Source organism: Enoplosus armatus, chromosome 15 (assembly GCF_043641665.1).
Source record: "Enoplosus armatus isolate fEnoArm2 chromosome 15, fEnoArm2.hap1, whole genome shotgun sequence".
NCBI lineage: Eukaryota > Metazoa > Chordata > Actinopteri > Centrarchiformes > Enoplosidae > Enoplosus > Enoplosus armatus.
This window is the reverse complement of record NC_092194.1, coordinates 21,869,810-21,885,297: the sequence shown is the minus strand read 5'-3', so window position 1 is coordinate 21,885,297 and position 15,488 is coordinate 21,869,810. Positions and strand designations below refer to the sequence as shown.

At 45.3% G+C, this 15,488-nt stretch overlaps 1 protein-coding gene across 1 annotated transcript in view; it reads right to left on the bottom strand.

Moving 5' to 3' along the window:
• LOC139297582 (neuronal PAS domain-containing protein 3) overlaps positions 1 to 15,488 on the bottom strand; it is a 244,485-nt gene that overhangs the window by 23,560 nt on the left and 205,437 nt on the right. Inside the window, exon 6 of the mRNA XM_070920323.1 lies at positions 15,212 to 15,392. Within this exon, the coding sequence (XP_070776424.1) occupies positions 15,212 to 15,392 (181 nt within the window). The remainder of the gene's footprint in view (positions 1 to 15,211; positions 15,393 to 15,488) is intronic.

Here is a 15,488-nt window from a genome sequence, read left to right as displayed (position 1 = left end):
TTTTTTCTCTCCTGTGTGCAGCTTCCCTGACACACACACACACACACACACACACACACACACACACACACACACACACACACACACACACACACACACACTCTCAGGTCTCTGGTGGACGCGGCAGTTTGATCAGCGCTGATACGTGTTGACAACGTCTAATCTGAAAAAATTGAAAGAAATGAATTAATATGCAAATTCATCCTTTATAATATAAATGTCCTTGAAGAGAGAGAGAGAGAGACAAGAGGTGAGGGAGGGAGAGAATAAAGGGGAGGAGAGAGGAAGGAAGGACGAAAGACAAACAAATAAGAAGGAAGTAAAGGAGGAAGACAGAGGAAGTAAAAACAGCAGACAAGGAAGAGGGAAAAAGGAGGAGAGGAAGAGACAAACAGGTGGAGAGGCTGAGAAGGAAGGGAGAAAACAGAGTGATGGAAAAAGAAAGAAAAGATGAGAAACAAAGAGGAGGAGAAGGAGAGAGAGAGTGGAAGAAGCAAAAGATGAAGATGGAAAGATGGAAGAAAGAAGGAGGGAGAGGTGGTGAAAAGAGGAAAGTAGATAAACGAGAAGGGTGAGGGAGAAAGAGAGAGGGGGACAAGGGTGAGATGAAAACAAAGAATGAAGGGAGAATAAGAGGTGAGAGGAAAAAAGGAGTAGAAGAGAAGGAGAAAGACAGGGAGGAGAAGTGAAAGTTGAAAAAGAATAATATAAAAGAGGGAGAGAAAGATGGCACAGGAGGAAGAGGAGGAGAGAGGGATCAGGAAAATAAACAACAACATTATATAAAATGATAATATGAATATAAGAAAGTAAAAGAGGATGAAAGATGGAAAGGGGGGAGAGAAAGAAGAAGAGAGGGAATGAAGCAGGAAAAGAAGGAAAGAAAAATGAAGGATGGAATGAAAAAGGTGGAAGGAGAGATGGAGGAGAAGCAGAAGAGGAGGGGAGAGAGGGAGAAGGAGGAATGAGGGAGAGGAAGAGGTGGAGAAAGAGGGAAGAAGAGTGAAAGAGGGGGAGGGGGGGGGGAGACAAGGGAAGGAGAAAGAGGAACAGGAGAGAGGAGAGGAAAATGAATGAATGAAAGGGGAGCGAGAGGTGAAGGAGGAGAGGAAAGAGGAAACCAGGCTTCCCAGGAGGAGCTGGAGCTGCAGTCCTCCCTCCCTCCCTCCCTCCTCCCTCCTCCATCCCTCCATCCCTCCGTCAGTCGGCCCGCTCTCTCTCGGTCCTCCAGGAAATCAGCCGCCGCTCTGACGGAGGAATAATGATGATGGAGGGAGAGAGGAAACAGAAGAGAGGGAGGACGGACGGACGACAGGGGAGCAGGACCCCCCCCCCCCCCCTCTCTCTCTCTCTTTGTTATTCACTTTGAATTAATGGGATTAGTTTCCCCACAGAAACACACACACACACACACACACACACACACTCACTCAAGATATCACTTTCATTGTCATACACACCCAGACTCCCCTTTCATTTCTACACACACACACACACACACACACACACACACACACACACACTTCCACATCAACACCTCCTTGCCAAGGCTGTGTGTGTGTGTGTGTGTTCCTGTACAATTAAACAATTTGTACAATTCTTTTAAGAGGAGGAGAGAGAAGAAAAAGAGGAACACATGAAGAAGAGGAAGACGAAAAATAAAGAGGAAGAGGAGGAGAGCAGGAACAGCCAAAATGGGAAGAAAAAAAAAGAGAAGAAGAAGAAGAAGAGGAGGATGTGGAGCTGCAGAGTCAGGTAGAGGAAGAAAAAGTGAACAGCAAAAGTACAAGAGGAAGAAGAAGAAGAAGAAGAAGAAGAGAGAGAGGAGGAGGAGGAGCAGAGGAAGAAAACGAAAGAAAAAGAGAGTTTGAGGAGGAAGAGGAGCTTTAGGAAGGAGAAGAAGGAGATGAACAGAAGAAAAAAAAGGAGGAAATTATGGAAGGGAGGAACATGGAGGAGGAGGAGGAAGACAAGAAGAAACAGTGAGGGAAGTAAAAAGAGGAGGAGGAAGAGGAGGATGAGTGGGGAAAGACAGGAGAAGACCAGAAGAAGAAGAAGTGATGGAGGGTGCAAGAAGAAGACAAAGAAGATGGACAGAACAAAAAGAAGAAAAAGAGGAGGGGGGACAATTTCTGCACCAAATGAAGTGAAAGGTGGAGGAAGAGGAGGAGGAGGAGGAGCAGAGGGAATGAAAAGAAGAAGAAGAAGAAGAAGAGAAGTAGGAGTGGGAGGAGGTGGAGGATCAAGTGGGGATTCAGAGGTGTTTTCTCATTCTGCTCGTCGCCTTGCGTTGCCGTGCGTTGCCGTGCGTTGCCGTGCGTTGCCGTGGCGTCTTCGGGGACGACGCTCCTACAAGACAAAGATTAGCGCTACAAAGGCAGCAGGTGGCTGCCGGCGCCGCTGCCGCCGACTCTGGGACCTAATTATCTACGGCACGGAAACTTTCCCCCGTTTGAAGGACAAATGATTAATTAAAAAGAACAACTCACCTACGCCTGTGATCTTTGGACAATACCCAGAGTGCCGAGGGTTTCTTTCCACGTGTGTGTGTGTGTGTGTGTGTGTGTGTGTGTGTGTGTGATTGCGGAGAAGTCTCGGCGGGACGGTGTATCATTGTCAGACAGTCTAATAGCGCTGCCTGGTTCAGGGAGCCCGTTGTGTCCGACTGATAACTAGCTAACGTGACGGCGGCACGCCAGGCGAGACAAAGCGAGCTACAGCAAGGTCACCGCAACCTCCACCAGCCGCCGCCATCGCCACGACGACGAGACACCGCGAGGGAGAGAGGAAGACACACATATAATTGGCTTAACAAGCGGGATATAACACCGCAGATAAGACACATGTAGCACACGAAGGAGTCGTTTAGCGACTTGAAGGGGCTGAAAATAAACAGAAGGAGAGAGAAACTGAGAAAGAGTCGGTTTAGAGGGACACCTTCATTCAGCTTCCAGGGTTCTGTCACGCGTTCTGTTCCCACGGGTCAGTTTTCAGCTCAGGAACCAGAACATCCAAGTTCAGGCAGAAGAAAGAAAAGAGCCGATTCCTTGGCACTATAATTAAACGTTTAGTTTCTTTTTCTTCAGGACAAAAACAATGAGACCTTTGCTAACTGAGATGAACAGCCTGCATTAGACAGCCTGTAAGATCACTGGCCTCGTCCTGCTTCAGTCTAGTGGTTGGTGGTTCCAACACTCAGGACGTTACCTCAGTCTGTTTTGCTATTAAACAGTAAACCTTTAGCGCGTGCTGTTTTTAGCTGGTTGTCTGTGTATTTGTGTGACATGTGACAGAGTTCTGAATAACACACTTCTACAGTCATTTGGTACAATAATCGTAACAACGTTTGTTGGTCAGTAAGCTCCAGACGTGTTTGAAGCACTGAACAAATCCGACATTTGGAAAGTGATGTGGTCTAGAACCAAGCAGGCAGTTACGTGCCGGACCTATTTCCTGATGAACAGCCGTGTATCCATCCGCCCAGTACTTCTGTGCACTGGCTGTAGCAGAGGTTGCCAGGTTTGACTGGTGAGCACAGCTTTTAGTTTCGGTCTCTGCACGGACGCAATGACGGTACCAAACCTGGCAACCTCACAGTGACGACCAGACTTGCTGCAGAGACGGGCTAGCCGTTTCCCCCTGCTTCCAGTCTTTATGCTAAGCTAGGCTACATGCTGACTCCAGCTCTGTACTGGACACCGACTCATCTGTCTTACTTTTATGATCATTTCTTCCTCTCGCCTCCTCTTCTTACCCATAATGCCACAGCAGGAGCGGGCGAGAGGCAATCGTGACAAATGTGCTGTAGCTTGCTCGCTTGCACGCTCGCAAACACACACAAACACATATAAGAGCAGACATTACCTAAATATACTGTATATAACACACACACACACAGAGCGGCGGCCGTGCGAGGCATTCATCACAGATAGAGAGTATTGTCAGTGAAAGTTTAATTGTGTAAACACTGTTACTGTCCTGTCACATTCCTGCCTCTACGGCTCACTATCGCCTCCACGGCTGTAATTGAATTGCTACCGTCAGGGGGGAAGAAGGGGGAGGAAGGGGGAGGGAAAGGGAGGAGGGGGAGGAGGCGAGTCTCACCTTATGAATAGAATGTGTTTCCTATCAGGTAGGATTTGACAAATTGTGTCAGGAAGAAAAGCCCAAGTGATAATATTTCAGTTTACCGAAGGACAAGAAGGAGGGGGGGGGGGGGGGGGGGGGCAGGTAGGGAGAGGAAAGGGAGGAGGGGGAGGACAAGACATGGAGGGGGAGAAAAAGAAGGAAGAGGCGGGTGAAAAGATGAGGACAAAAAGGTGGAGGAAGAGGAGGAGGAGAAGGCAGAAAACTGGAGGAAGAGGAGGAAGAAAGGGGTGAGGGGAGGAAGAGAGAAAAAAGGGAGGATGGTGAGGAGGAAGAGCAGGAAGAAGAGGAAGAGGAGGAACATGATGAAAAGGATGAAGATGATGATTCAGAGGAAGAGGATGGTAGATGCAGAGAGGAAAAGAGGGAGATACAGAAAACATAGAAGAAGACAGAAAAGAGAGGAGGAAGAGGAGGAGAGGTGGATGAAGAGGAAGGACATAAGAGGAAAGTGGATAAAAATGAGGAGGAGACGACGGAGATAGAGGAGGAAGAGGAGGAGAGGTGGATGAAGAGGAAGGACATAAGAGGAAAGTGGATAAAAATGAGGAGGAGACGACGGAGATAGAGGAGGAGGAAGAGGAGGGTGAGGAAGAGGAGATACAGTTTTTATATGTGGCGCAGTTAAAGTCTAATAAAACACACACACACACACACACACACACAGACACAGACACACACACACACACACCTGGTACTTTATTCACACAGGTTTTAAAGTACAGAGTCAAGTCTGTGTGTGTGTGTGTGTGTGTGTGTGTGTTTCTGTGTGTGTGTGTGTGTGTGTGTGTGTGTGTGTGTGTGTTTCTCTGTGTGTCTGTGTGTGTGCGTGTGTCTGTGTGTGTGTGTGTCTGTGTGTGTGTGTGTGTGTGTGTTTCTGTGTGTGTGTGTGTGTGTCTGTGTGTGTGTGTGTGTGTGTTTCTCTGTGTGTGTGTGTGTGTGTGTGTGTGTGTTTCTCTGTGTATGTGTGTGTGTGTGTGTGTGTGTCTGTGTGTGTGTGTGTGTGTGTGTGTGTGTTTCTCTGTGTGTCTGTGTGTGTGTGTCTGTGTGTGTGTGTGTGTGTGTGTTTCTCTGTGTATGTGTGTGTGTGTGTGTTTCTCTGTGTATGTGTGTGTGTGTGTATATGTGTGTGTGTGTGTGTATGTGTGTGTGTGATGGTAGATTTCCTCAAAGCCTTTTCCCACAATGTAAAAGCCTGGGAACCGAAGGTAAAGAAGAGTAAAACTCCTCCTCCTCTTCCTCCCTCTCTTCCTCACCTTTTCCCGTTCCTCACTTCCTCTCATTTCCCCCCCCCCCCGCTCCCCCCTTTACTTTTAGACTTTTATTTTGACAGTCTTATCAGGACAGTGAGCTCAAATCAAACAGCCCTCTAATAGTCTGGAGACGCCTTGATCCTGGCTTTGTCTTTCTTCCTCTCCTTCCTCTCCTGTCTTTCCCCCACAGAGACAACTCCTCCATCTTATCTTCCTCCCCCCTCCTCCCCCTCAGTGATCTCCCTGTGACGGGACTCTTAAGGCTTTTCTAAGCTGTCTTTAGCTTCTCCTCTTCCTCTTTTGGGAATGGATCTACCTATGAAAGGAAGACAGAGGGAAACTCAGAATAAAAGGAGGAGCAGAAGGAGAAGAAGACGAAAGATGAGAGGGAGGTGACATGACGGAGAGGAGGGAGGGACACTGTACGGCCAAAAGTATGTGGACACATACAAAGCAGTGTGGGTGGAGCTGGTGGAGGCTAGTCTAGTCTTTGTTTTGAACAAGGTCAGAGGTCACGACACACACACACACACACTATGGAGAGATAATAAGTAATTGTATCTGCAACCTGCATAATTACTTCCAGAGAGGGAGAGACGGAGGGAGGCGTGATAGAAGAAAGAGACTAAAAGACAGAAGAAGGTGTCGAGATGGACGGCCTGCTTCATAACCGACTAATCCTCATTCATTCTGCCTCTAAAGAAAACAAAGAAAAGACTAAAACTGTGAAGGTGAGATTAAACAGAAAAATGATCAGACTTAAAAATAAAAGAATATTGGACAGAGACAGAAAACAAAAGGAGGGAAATAATGAAGTAAAAAAAATAAGAAAGTTATAAAGGAAAGTTTAAGCATGAAGGCTACTAAAAGGTAAATAATGACATAATGAAGAAAATAAATACAAAAAATGATTAAAAAACAATGAAAAACAACAAAAGTCACACACACACACACACACACACACACACACACACACACACACACAGTTAGCTTCCAACATATCAGAGAGAAAAAAAACAAAAACAAAAACAAATATAAACAAACACCACAAATATCAGATTTCCCACAGAGAGGACGGCTGCCTGAACGCAGCGTCCAGTGGCTCCTTCTGTGGCATTTACAGTGAAAACACTTCGGTCACAAGACAAACACTGAATCCATCAGCTGACGGCACTCGCTGCAGTCAAGTCATGTGACTAGAGATGGTGAAGACCGTCTGTCTGTCTGTCTGTCTGTCTGTCTGTCCACACTTGTTAACTTTAATCACACAAATACAACTGCTGTACAGATGTGAGCTAGCAACACACTGACCACAGGCCACAGTCAGATATGCAGGTCATGTGACGTCCACTGGCCCAAAATGACTTTTTCACATACACAATAATTACAAAAGAGAATCTATAACCCCGTTGAGCGTCACAAACACAAACTCTGTGATTCATTAGATCCAATAAAACTTGATTAAAACTAGCTTTAATCAATAAATGATGATGGTTGGATTCATGTGTGCAGGGAGTCAGCGGCCACGCAGGAGCTAAACACCGTCTGAAACTGTCAACAAGTCAATAAGATGGTGACACTGTTAGCCAAACGTGCTCCAGAAGGCTGTATTCATTTTGCCACACTGCTCGGCCTTTAATAGGATTCATGCAGCCACTCGCTGTGGCGCCCAAGTTGGGCGCCGCTGCCACCCATTCAAAACACAGAACACTGCTGTTGCCAGGCAACAGATTCACTGGCATGAATGGGGCGCCATCTTGGAATATGGTATCCACTTTTCTTCATGGTCAGGTAGGTATGATGTACGTGTCTAGATGGTTCACGTGTGAGCCTTAAACAGAAGGCAGGACACCGGCGTCCTGGAGGGTCTGCTAGGTTTAATGTTAGCATAAGCTAGCATGCTAACACCCCAAACATTATTATGTTACACAAACACGCTGACTGTAAACACCGTTATCGTCAGCCGGCCGAGAGGTTCATGTGCTGACTGCTCTGAGAACAATACTCCTTTTTGGGATGTTTGGACGTAACAGGAGCGAGTGGTTCAATCAACGCTCGTCGACACCTCAACTCTCTTCTTCTCTTCCTCCCTTTGCGTCTTCATTCCCTCTCTCTTTTAAATGTCTCTCTCTCTCTCCTCGTCTCTCGGTTCGCGTTCGGCCTGCCGACAGATAAAAGACGACCAAACAAGAAAGGGAAGTAGAAAAAACACAAGAGGAAGAACGGGACGAGGACGAGGACGAAGAAGAAACAGAGAGGGCGAGGATAACAGAGCGAGGAGTGTGTTTGGTGTAATTGAATCAGGCGGCGGCGGCGGAGAGAGGGACAGATGGATGGACTGAACAGATTAGCATCCGTAATCAGAGGAAGGCGTGAGGAGGAATAGAGGCGGCGGCCGTGTTCATGGAGCTGCTAACACGCCTGCGAGGAGCTGCTCTGGCTTCTGATGAACACAAACTACGACTTACTGTCTCTGATCAGACGGAACAGACTCTCACAGGACGTACTTCACTTCTGATCACGCAGAGAGCCGTCGAACATCAGTCCTATCTTATTCAAACAAAGTCAAGAAAGTACTCTACTGAGGTACAGTTTGAGGTACTTCTACTCCTCTTGTTGTTGAGCCGTTAGTACTTCCACCAAACCAAATAACAGGTTATAAAGAACGAGTACTTTTACTTTTGATACTTTAATTACATTCTTGCTTATAATACTTATGTATTTAAGTAGGAATTTGAGTGGAATACTTTTACTTAATGGAATGGAGTATTTTTACACTGCTGTATTGGTACTTTTAGTGAGTAAAGGATCTGAATACTTCCTCCTCCACTGCTTCCTGTACAGCTGCTTGTAGGATTGACAGCAGTGATGAGTGACCGGTGTGTGTGTGTGTGTGTGTGTGTGTGTGTGTGTGTGTGTGTGACCTTTGACCTCCGTCTTCCGTCATCATTTGTATTGATAACCTCAGTTCTGTCTCTCTCCTTTTCTGTCCTTCGTCCCTCCATTCTTCAACTCCCCAGCAGTGGAAGAGGTACTCCAAAGTAAAAGTACAAATCAAATACACTTAATGTACCAAAAGTAAAAGTAGTTATTGCGCAGAACGGCCCATTTCAGAATAATATATATTATTGGATTATAATTATTGATGCATTAATGTGTTCATCACTTTAAAGGTGGAGCTCGTTTTAATGACTTTATATCGTGAATTTTATAATAATTAGTGCTGATTATACTTTTTATTATTAATCTGAATCTGCAAAATAACTAAAGTTATCAAATTATCAAATAAATGTAGTGAAGGAAAAAGTAGAATCTTTCCTTCTGAGATGTGGTGGAGGAGAAGTACAAAGTACCACAAAATGATACTTTCGTACAATACTTGAGTAAATGAACTGTTTTTGGGTTTTTTTTGTCTTTTTGTTTCTCTCTTCTTTTTCTTTTCTGAAACTCGACCTTCTTATTTTCCTGTTTCTCTTTGAACATCCAATAACTGCTTCTTTTAAACATTCTTTGCTCCCTTTTCATCTTTCTTTGTCATTCCTTCCCTGTCGCGTTCAAACTTAAACGTACATTTCACTCCACCAACATCATCATGTTCAACACACCGTCCTTCTCTTTAAACTTAGTTTGATTGAGCACACACACACACACACACACACACACACACACACCCTCCCTGCCGCTCCACAAATTAAAAGTTGAGTCTTGGACCTTGAGAAGTTCCCGTGTTATCGGCGCTGTGACAGACAGATAGCAGAGAGGAGCGCTTTATTTGTCGTCCGGAGCCGCCCTGTCCTCTGCCGCCGTTATCTGAACAGCTCCGGCTCCCATTGTAAACAGCCCCGTCCTCGTTAAGAAGCCTAATTAGAAAACTCTAATAATAATAGCCTGTGATTGGCTATTGTGTACTCTAAAGATTTCATTTAGAGCGGCGATGAGCGAGCGGCGGTTTAATAAAACTTAACCAAACGGATAATTTTGCTTTAGTAATAATCCTCCGCCTCTGAAAAGTTCTTTGTTTGCCTCAAGTGGTTTTATTGCTTTTCTTTAAAAAAAAACACTCATGACACTGATTTAATTAATTTGAGCACTTTCACTAAATCCATTGTGACTAATTCTCCCAGTGAGAGCCGAGTTGAGAGGATCTGCTGTATGGAAATCATTTAGCAGGTCGGACGAAAACACAGAACCGCTTTTTGTTTCTGCACTTTGAGACTGAAAACTGAAGAGTTCAGTTGAGGCTGCAGCTGCAAAAGCAACATGTTAGTGAGGGAAGCACGTCATGTTCATGTGCCCCGGGGTTCACCTGTGTCCTGGAACTGTCTGTAGCTCTCACGCTGTAGTGCCACTAAGAAATACGCTGGTCATCTGACTGCTGCTGTGTTTTGTGTTTGTTTTAGAAAGAACTGATAATGTCATCCTGCTGACGCGGCCAAATCAGGAAGTCCTAGTTTTAGTTAGTTTAGGAGGACGACACAACACAGACTGGAGGTTCTTACCAGCTGTAGATTCAAACTGCAAACTGAATGATTCGATGAAAGAAGGATCGAAGGAAGAGGTGAAAGAAGACTGGAGGGGGTATTACAAGTGTGTGTGTGTGTGTGTGTGTGTGAGCATCCATCCAGATTTGACCTTTGCCTTCTGTCCTCGAGTCCAAGTGACATTTCAAATGCAAATACAAACGCTTCACCACACACACACACACACACACACACACACACACACACACACACACACACACACACACACTCAGTGAGCTTGTCCTTGGGCAGCCGCCGCCGCCGATGGCCGCTCTGAATGACATTAAACGTAGGTGACTGTAAACTTGGGTAATTATGATAAATGTGAGCGATTATGACGCATAATTCCCCTCCATTGTGCTAATAGCGTAATTAGCAACAATAATCAAAGACTTATGATGTAGAAATAAGGGGACGCCGCGGACAATTAGACTGCAAGGAGCTAATAATGGAGAACTTATGGTGTTTTCCTGGAGGGCAGAATTACTGTTACGTCCAGGACTTTGGAAATTTGGGTGTTTTTCTAACTAATTTTTCTCTCTGATGAGAGAAAATTGAAATAAATACTCAATTAACTACAAGCTTTTCTGTTTGATGGCGTGAATGAAATTACGTGCAGACGGCGGGCAGGTTGTTCAAAGGCAAACCGCTGCAGCTACTCTTCTGTCCTGTAAGTCAAATCACTGAAGTTTGAAGAAGAGTTGGAGAAACACGAAGATTGTTTTCATGAATTCAGCGCTCATAGTGAGGTTTTCTGATTGTGAGTGTTTAGGCAAAGAAAGTCTGAACTGTACTGAAGCCTGAAGGCAAAACAGCTCATTAGAGCGGCGAAGAAGAAAGCTTGAGTTTAGATAATAAGGGACAAAGGAAGTGAGGGATGGAACATGTCATTTCTCTGTCACAGGTGTCATCATTGTGTGGTCATGCAGCTTTGAGAAAGGATGTTTTTGAAATGTCGCCCTCTTGGTGTGTTCAAAAAAGTCACTTTGACATCAGAGATTTTAGACTCTAAATACAAAAAAAGAAACAAATTCTCTTGGTGATGCGTTCATGGAGCCCCTGTCATTCAGGAACTTATGAGGAAAGCACTGCTGTAAATTAAACCCAGAGACAAACGCAGATATTTGAGTGTTGTTCAGCGACTGACTCTCCAAAATATCAGTGCTATTTTGAACATGTCGATAATAGTACAGAGAGTACCGCTCTGCCAGTTCTGCATTAAGGAGAAACCCTGGAAGCCTCTGTTTACTCGGCTCAGTGGAGTAAAATGTTGTTGCACACACATATAATGAACACAAAGTCTGAGACGCAGGAGTCTTCTTTTTTTTAAATACACAAATCAACATTTAATTATTCCAACAAAATCAGCTTTCAAAAAGTAAAAGCGTGACTTCCTGTTGTTGGCAGAGTCCAGGTTAGGTATCTCTTCGTCAGATCTTCAGTTCCTTCACGATCAAAATTACAAGTCACCTCCAGTGAGGAGGTCAAAGGTCAAAGTCAACAGCCTGCAGACATCAGATGGAACATAAATGTCCCTTTGACCCTGGACTGATGATATGCAATGAAGACACTGAAGTGAGAGAAAATAAGAGCCGCAGGCAGAGTTTTTCTTCCTCAGCGAGACTCTGAATTACACTCATGAGTAATAATTTTCATCCACTCACCCTTCACAACGGGAAGAGCCGTGAAGCCTCTCAGCCTCAGTTTGACTGATATTAGTCAAATTGCGTCATGTGCTTTTAAAGATGACTCTCTTTAAGTGCAAGAGGGTGTTGAAAGCAGCGCAGAGCTTCAAAGGAATCTCTCTCCTCCAAGGTCATCTCATATTTTAACTCCAATTTCAATACTTTATGAGCGTGACTGTAATTAAAACGATGGGGTCAGCTGTCTGATATATTATGACGGAGCAGCCAGCGAGGTAAGCCCAGTTATTAACTTTCAAGAAAAAAAGCAATTCAGACTGATGAACTTTATGTGGAAGTGAAGCAACTTTGTGCTCGTTTTAAGCTGCACGGCGTCCCCGATGGGCGGGGTTTAATCAAACAGGACAATCACTGTTTACTAAAGCCCCTCTCTGAACAATGACTGGCCAATGAGCACTCAACATGCTGAGGAGTGCATGGGGAGCTGTGACAGTTTGGAGGACGGTGTCTTGTTTAAGATCACAAGCAAAAGTGTAAGTCATGGATTCAACTGTGTATTTATCAGCTCTGACAAAAGCTGCTAATGTTAGCATGACTGGTACACTAGCTTCCTACATCAGTAACCTAGAGTTACATCCAAGGCTAAAAGTTAGCATATCATTAGCTGCATTCATGCAATGTTGGTAAACTGGAGAGAACCCCATCGTCATCCCGACATGGGAGCGTTCATGATGGTTACATCCACTGATGTGATATGAGATGACATATATGTCGTATGTTTGTAGGTAGTCTGACATGATGCAGTCCAATCCAGTAAATTAAAACATGTCCTCCAGATAAAGTTAGCAGGAAAGAAAAACACAACCAAACAGCCATAAAATCACCCCACTACAAACCATTAGCATACGGAGGGATGAAGAGGTGCCCGGAGTGTGAAACTTCACAGAGAAACAAAGTCAGCAGCGATCGATGGGAGACTCCCCAGTGCACGGAGGAAGAGGCAGGTGATGAACGGAGGAATGCTGGTGAGGGAGGACGAAAGAAACAAAGACGCCTCAAGGAGGAAGAGACGGAGGAGGAGGAGGAAGAAAAGACGATGTAAACAAATGGAAAAGCTCAGCCGGACACGTTAGCAGGCGTGGTGTTCGCCAGGTATCGACTGGAATGAGAACTAATGACGAAGGCGCCTGTGGAAATTCATTACTCATCGTCTGGAGTGGAGGATGCTGTGAATTTAATGTTAAAGAAAAACAGATAAACTAACTAACGAAACCCCTCATAGAATCGTCAAGTAATGTTCGTTCACTGGTGTCATCGAGGAGGGAATCTGAGCCCTAAACACGGATAAGCAGCTGTAAAACATCATGAATGTATATGTTCATATGTATATATATATATAAGAAGCCGTCGCTGTAGAGATGGCTGGGATGTGCTAATGTGAGAAGTTGTTGCTGGGAAATACAACACGAGAGAGAGCTCCGTAAAACAAGAAATGTGCACCAGGCTGACCAACGAACTGAGGAACCTCTGAGAGACGCAACTGAGCGGGAGACTGACGTTAACTCATGCTGCTTCATCAGCAGAATGAATTAACTCTGATTGTTCCTGGATCTCGGAGGACGATCACAGAGACAGAAGTTCAGGACTGAAGATGGAAATGCGACGGCTTGAGGACGGCGACCAACAGTGTTTCTCCAGTATCTCATCGTACTGATGTTTCAATCCAAAGAGTTTTCAAGAGTTTCAACAGTCGGACACAACCAACAGGCCTGTTCCTCTGGACACCTGATATAAGCCCCTCCTCCTCCTGGGAAACACTCATACAAATTCATACCAGCCCCTGTGGCCCCTCCTCCTCCTCCTCCTCTCTCTTTCTCCAGACAAATTAACATTAAAGAAGACATACATGAATCCTAATCCTCCTCTTCCCCTCTCTCCGGTCACATTATCATTTGGGATCACTCCTTCACATTCATACATGTCCGTCTGAAACCTCTCCCTCCCTCCTCGCTCTTTTTCTTTGGACAAATTAACATTGCTAAGCACTCATGCACATTCAAACACGTCCCTACATCCCCGGCCTCTCTTTCTCTTTCTTTCCTTTCTCTCTAGACAAATTAACATGGGAGAACAAACACCTTTGTCCTCATCCCCTCCTCCTTTCTTTTCTCTCTCTGGTCAAATTAACTTTGGGAATCACTGAGACATTCATATAAACCCCTGTCCCTCCGCTTTCCTCTTCAGTGTCTTCATATCTTTCTATCTTTAGGGCAAATTAGCATTGGGAAACACCCATCCATGATTTAGATCTTCTCCTTTTCTTTTCTTTCTCTCCAGACAAATTGACATTGACGACCACATATATGTCCTCTCATCCTTTCCACCTCCCGTTTGGTGCATGGGGAGGCTCGGTTAGAGGTTTGCAGAAAGTCAAAGGAAAAAAAAAAAGAACAAAAACCTCAAATCTGGAACTCCAATTAATTTAAAGCCCCCCCCCCCCCCCCATCACCAGCACCAATCAGCCAAGAATAAATCCGCAGCAGATCTAATTACCGTGCCGTCTCTGAAGACCCCGGCCGCCGCGAAGCCAATCTTCCCCTCCTTGTTTGAACAGGCTGATGAACTAAGGGACTCGATGGATATCAAGTCATTTTGTTTAATTTATAAATGGATTTTCCCCTAATACTTAAATTATCATCAGCATGAGAGAGAGAGAGAGAGAGAGAGACGCACAATGAAAACCATTTGGAAGGTAAAAAGTCTTGAACATGTGGTGCGGGAGAGGACGGAGGGATAAAAGGATGGTGGGATAGAAGAAGGCGACGCAAAGAATCCCAATGAGGAACACGTCCTTTCCCAGTTTACAGCTTTACAATGTGGCGCGCTGATGATACCCGAGCTTGCAGCAGGGAATGCTGGGATGTTGGGGAACAAGCGAGGGAAGAGGGAAGAGTCCAAACTGCCGACTACTCCTTTAAATAAATCTACATTCATTTAATGTTTCGGAGGCGGTTGTCATGGCAACAGCTGGATCGAAGGCACGAGGCCGGAGAGGATGGCGGGCTTTGGCCGATGATCCGTGTTTGTAAGAAAGTAAGTCAGCAGTTTGACTCTCTGAAGCTCACTTATTCCCACATTAACCGACGGACTTAAGTTTTATTTAAGTTAGGTTTAACTTATAGACTTGACATGTGGCTCAAAGTGAGAGAGGGATCAAAACATGAAGACTGATCTGGACTCATCGATGCAGGTTGAACTGATTATTGAGTCCAGACAACCGGCTCAAAGAGTCTTCACCATCATCTTCCTCCTGCTCCTCCTGACTCCGTCCCTCCTTTACTTTCATGACTTTTTATTTCATCCCGTCTTCGTCTTCAGCAGTTCAGTCTGTCCTGAGACCATTTTCCCTCCTCTTTTCCTTCTCCACCCTCTCCCATCCCTCTGTGCTCCGTCCTTTTCTTCTCCTGTTCCTCCTCTTCCTACCCCCTACCCCCCTATTATCTTTTACATCCTTTCCTGTCTTTCTACCTCGTTTGGGCATCTTAACGTCATGTCTCCACCTCCTACCATCCTTTCATGTCCTGGATTTTGATCATGAAGCCCTGTGGAGAGAAAGACACATTTCCTCCACCCTTCCCTCACTTCCTACCTGGTTCGGGCGTCTCAGAGTGCGACGACGATGAGGCGGAGGACGCTCCGTCTTCATTCACGGCTCCCTGGGACAGAGACATCCCTCTGCCCGGAGGAAGCTTCATGCCGAGCTGCTCTGCCGTCTCCACGTGATCACCAGGGTGGATGTAGTCAAACGCACTGCTGCCAGTCAGCTCCACCTGCAGAAACAAAGACAGAGGTGACAGATGTTACTCCTCCTCCACCTACTCCTTCCTTTTCCTCCTCTACTTACTCTCCACTTTATTTCTTGTCCC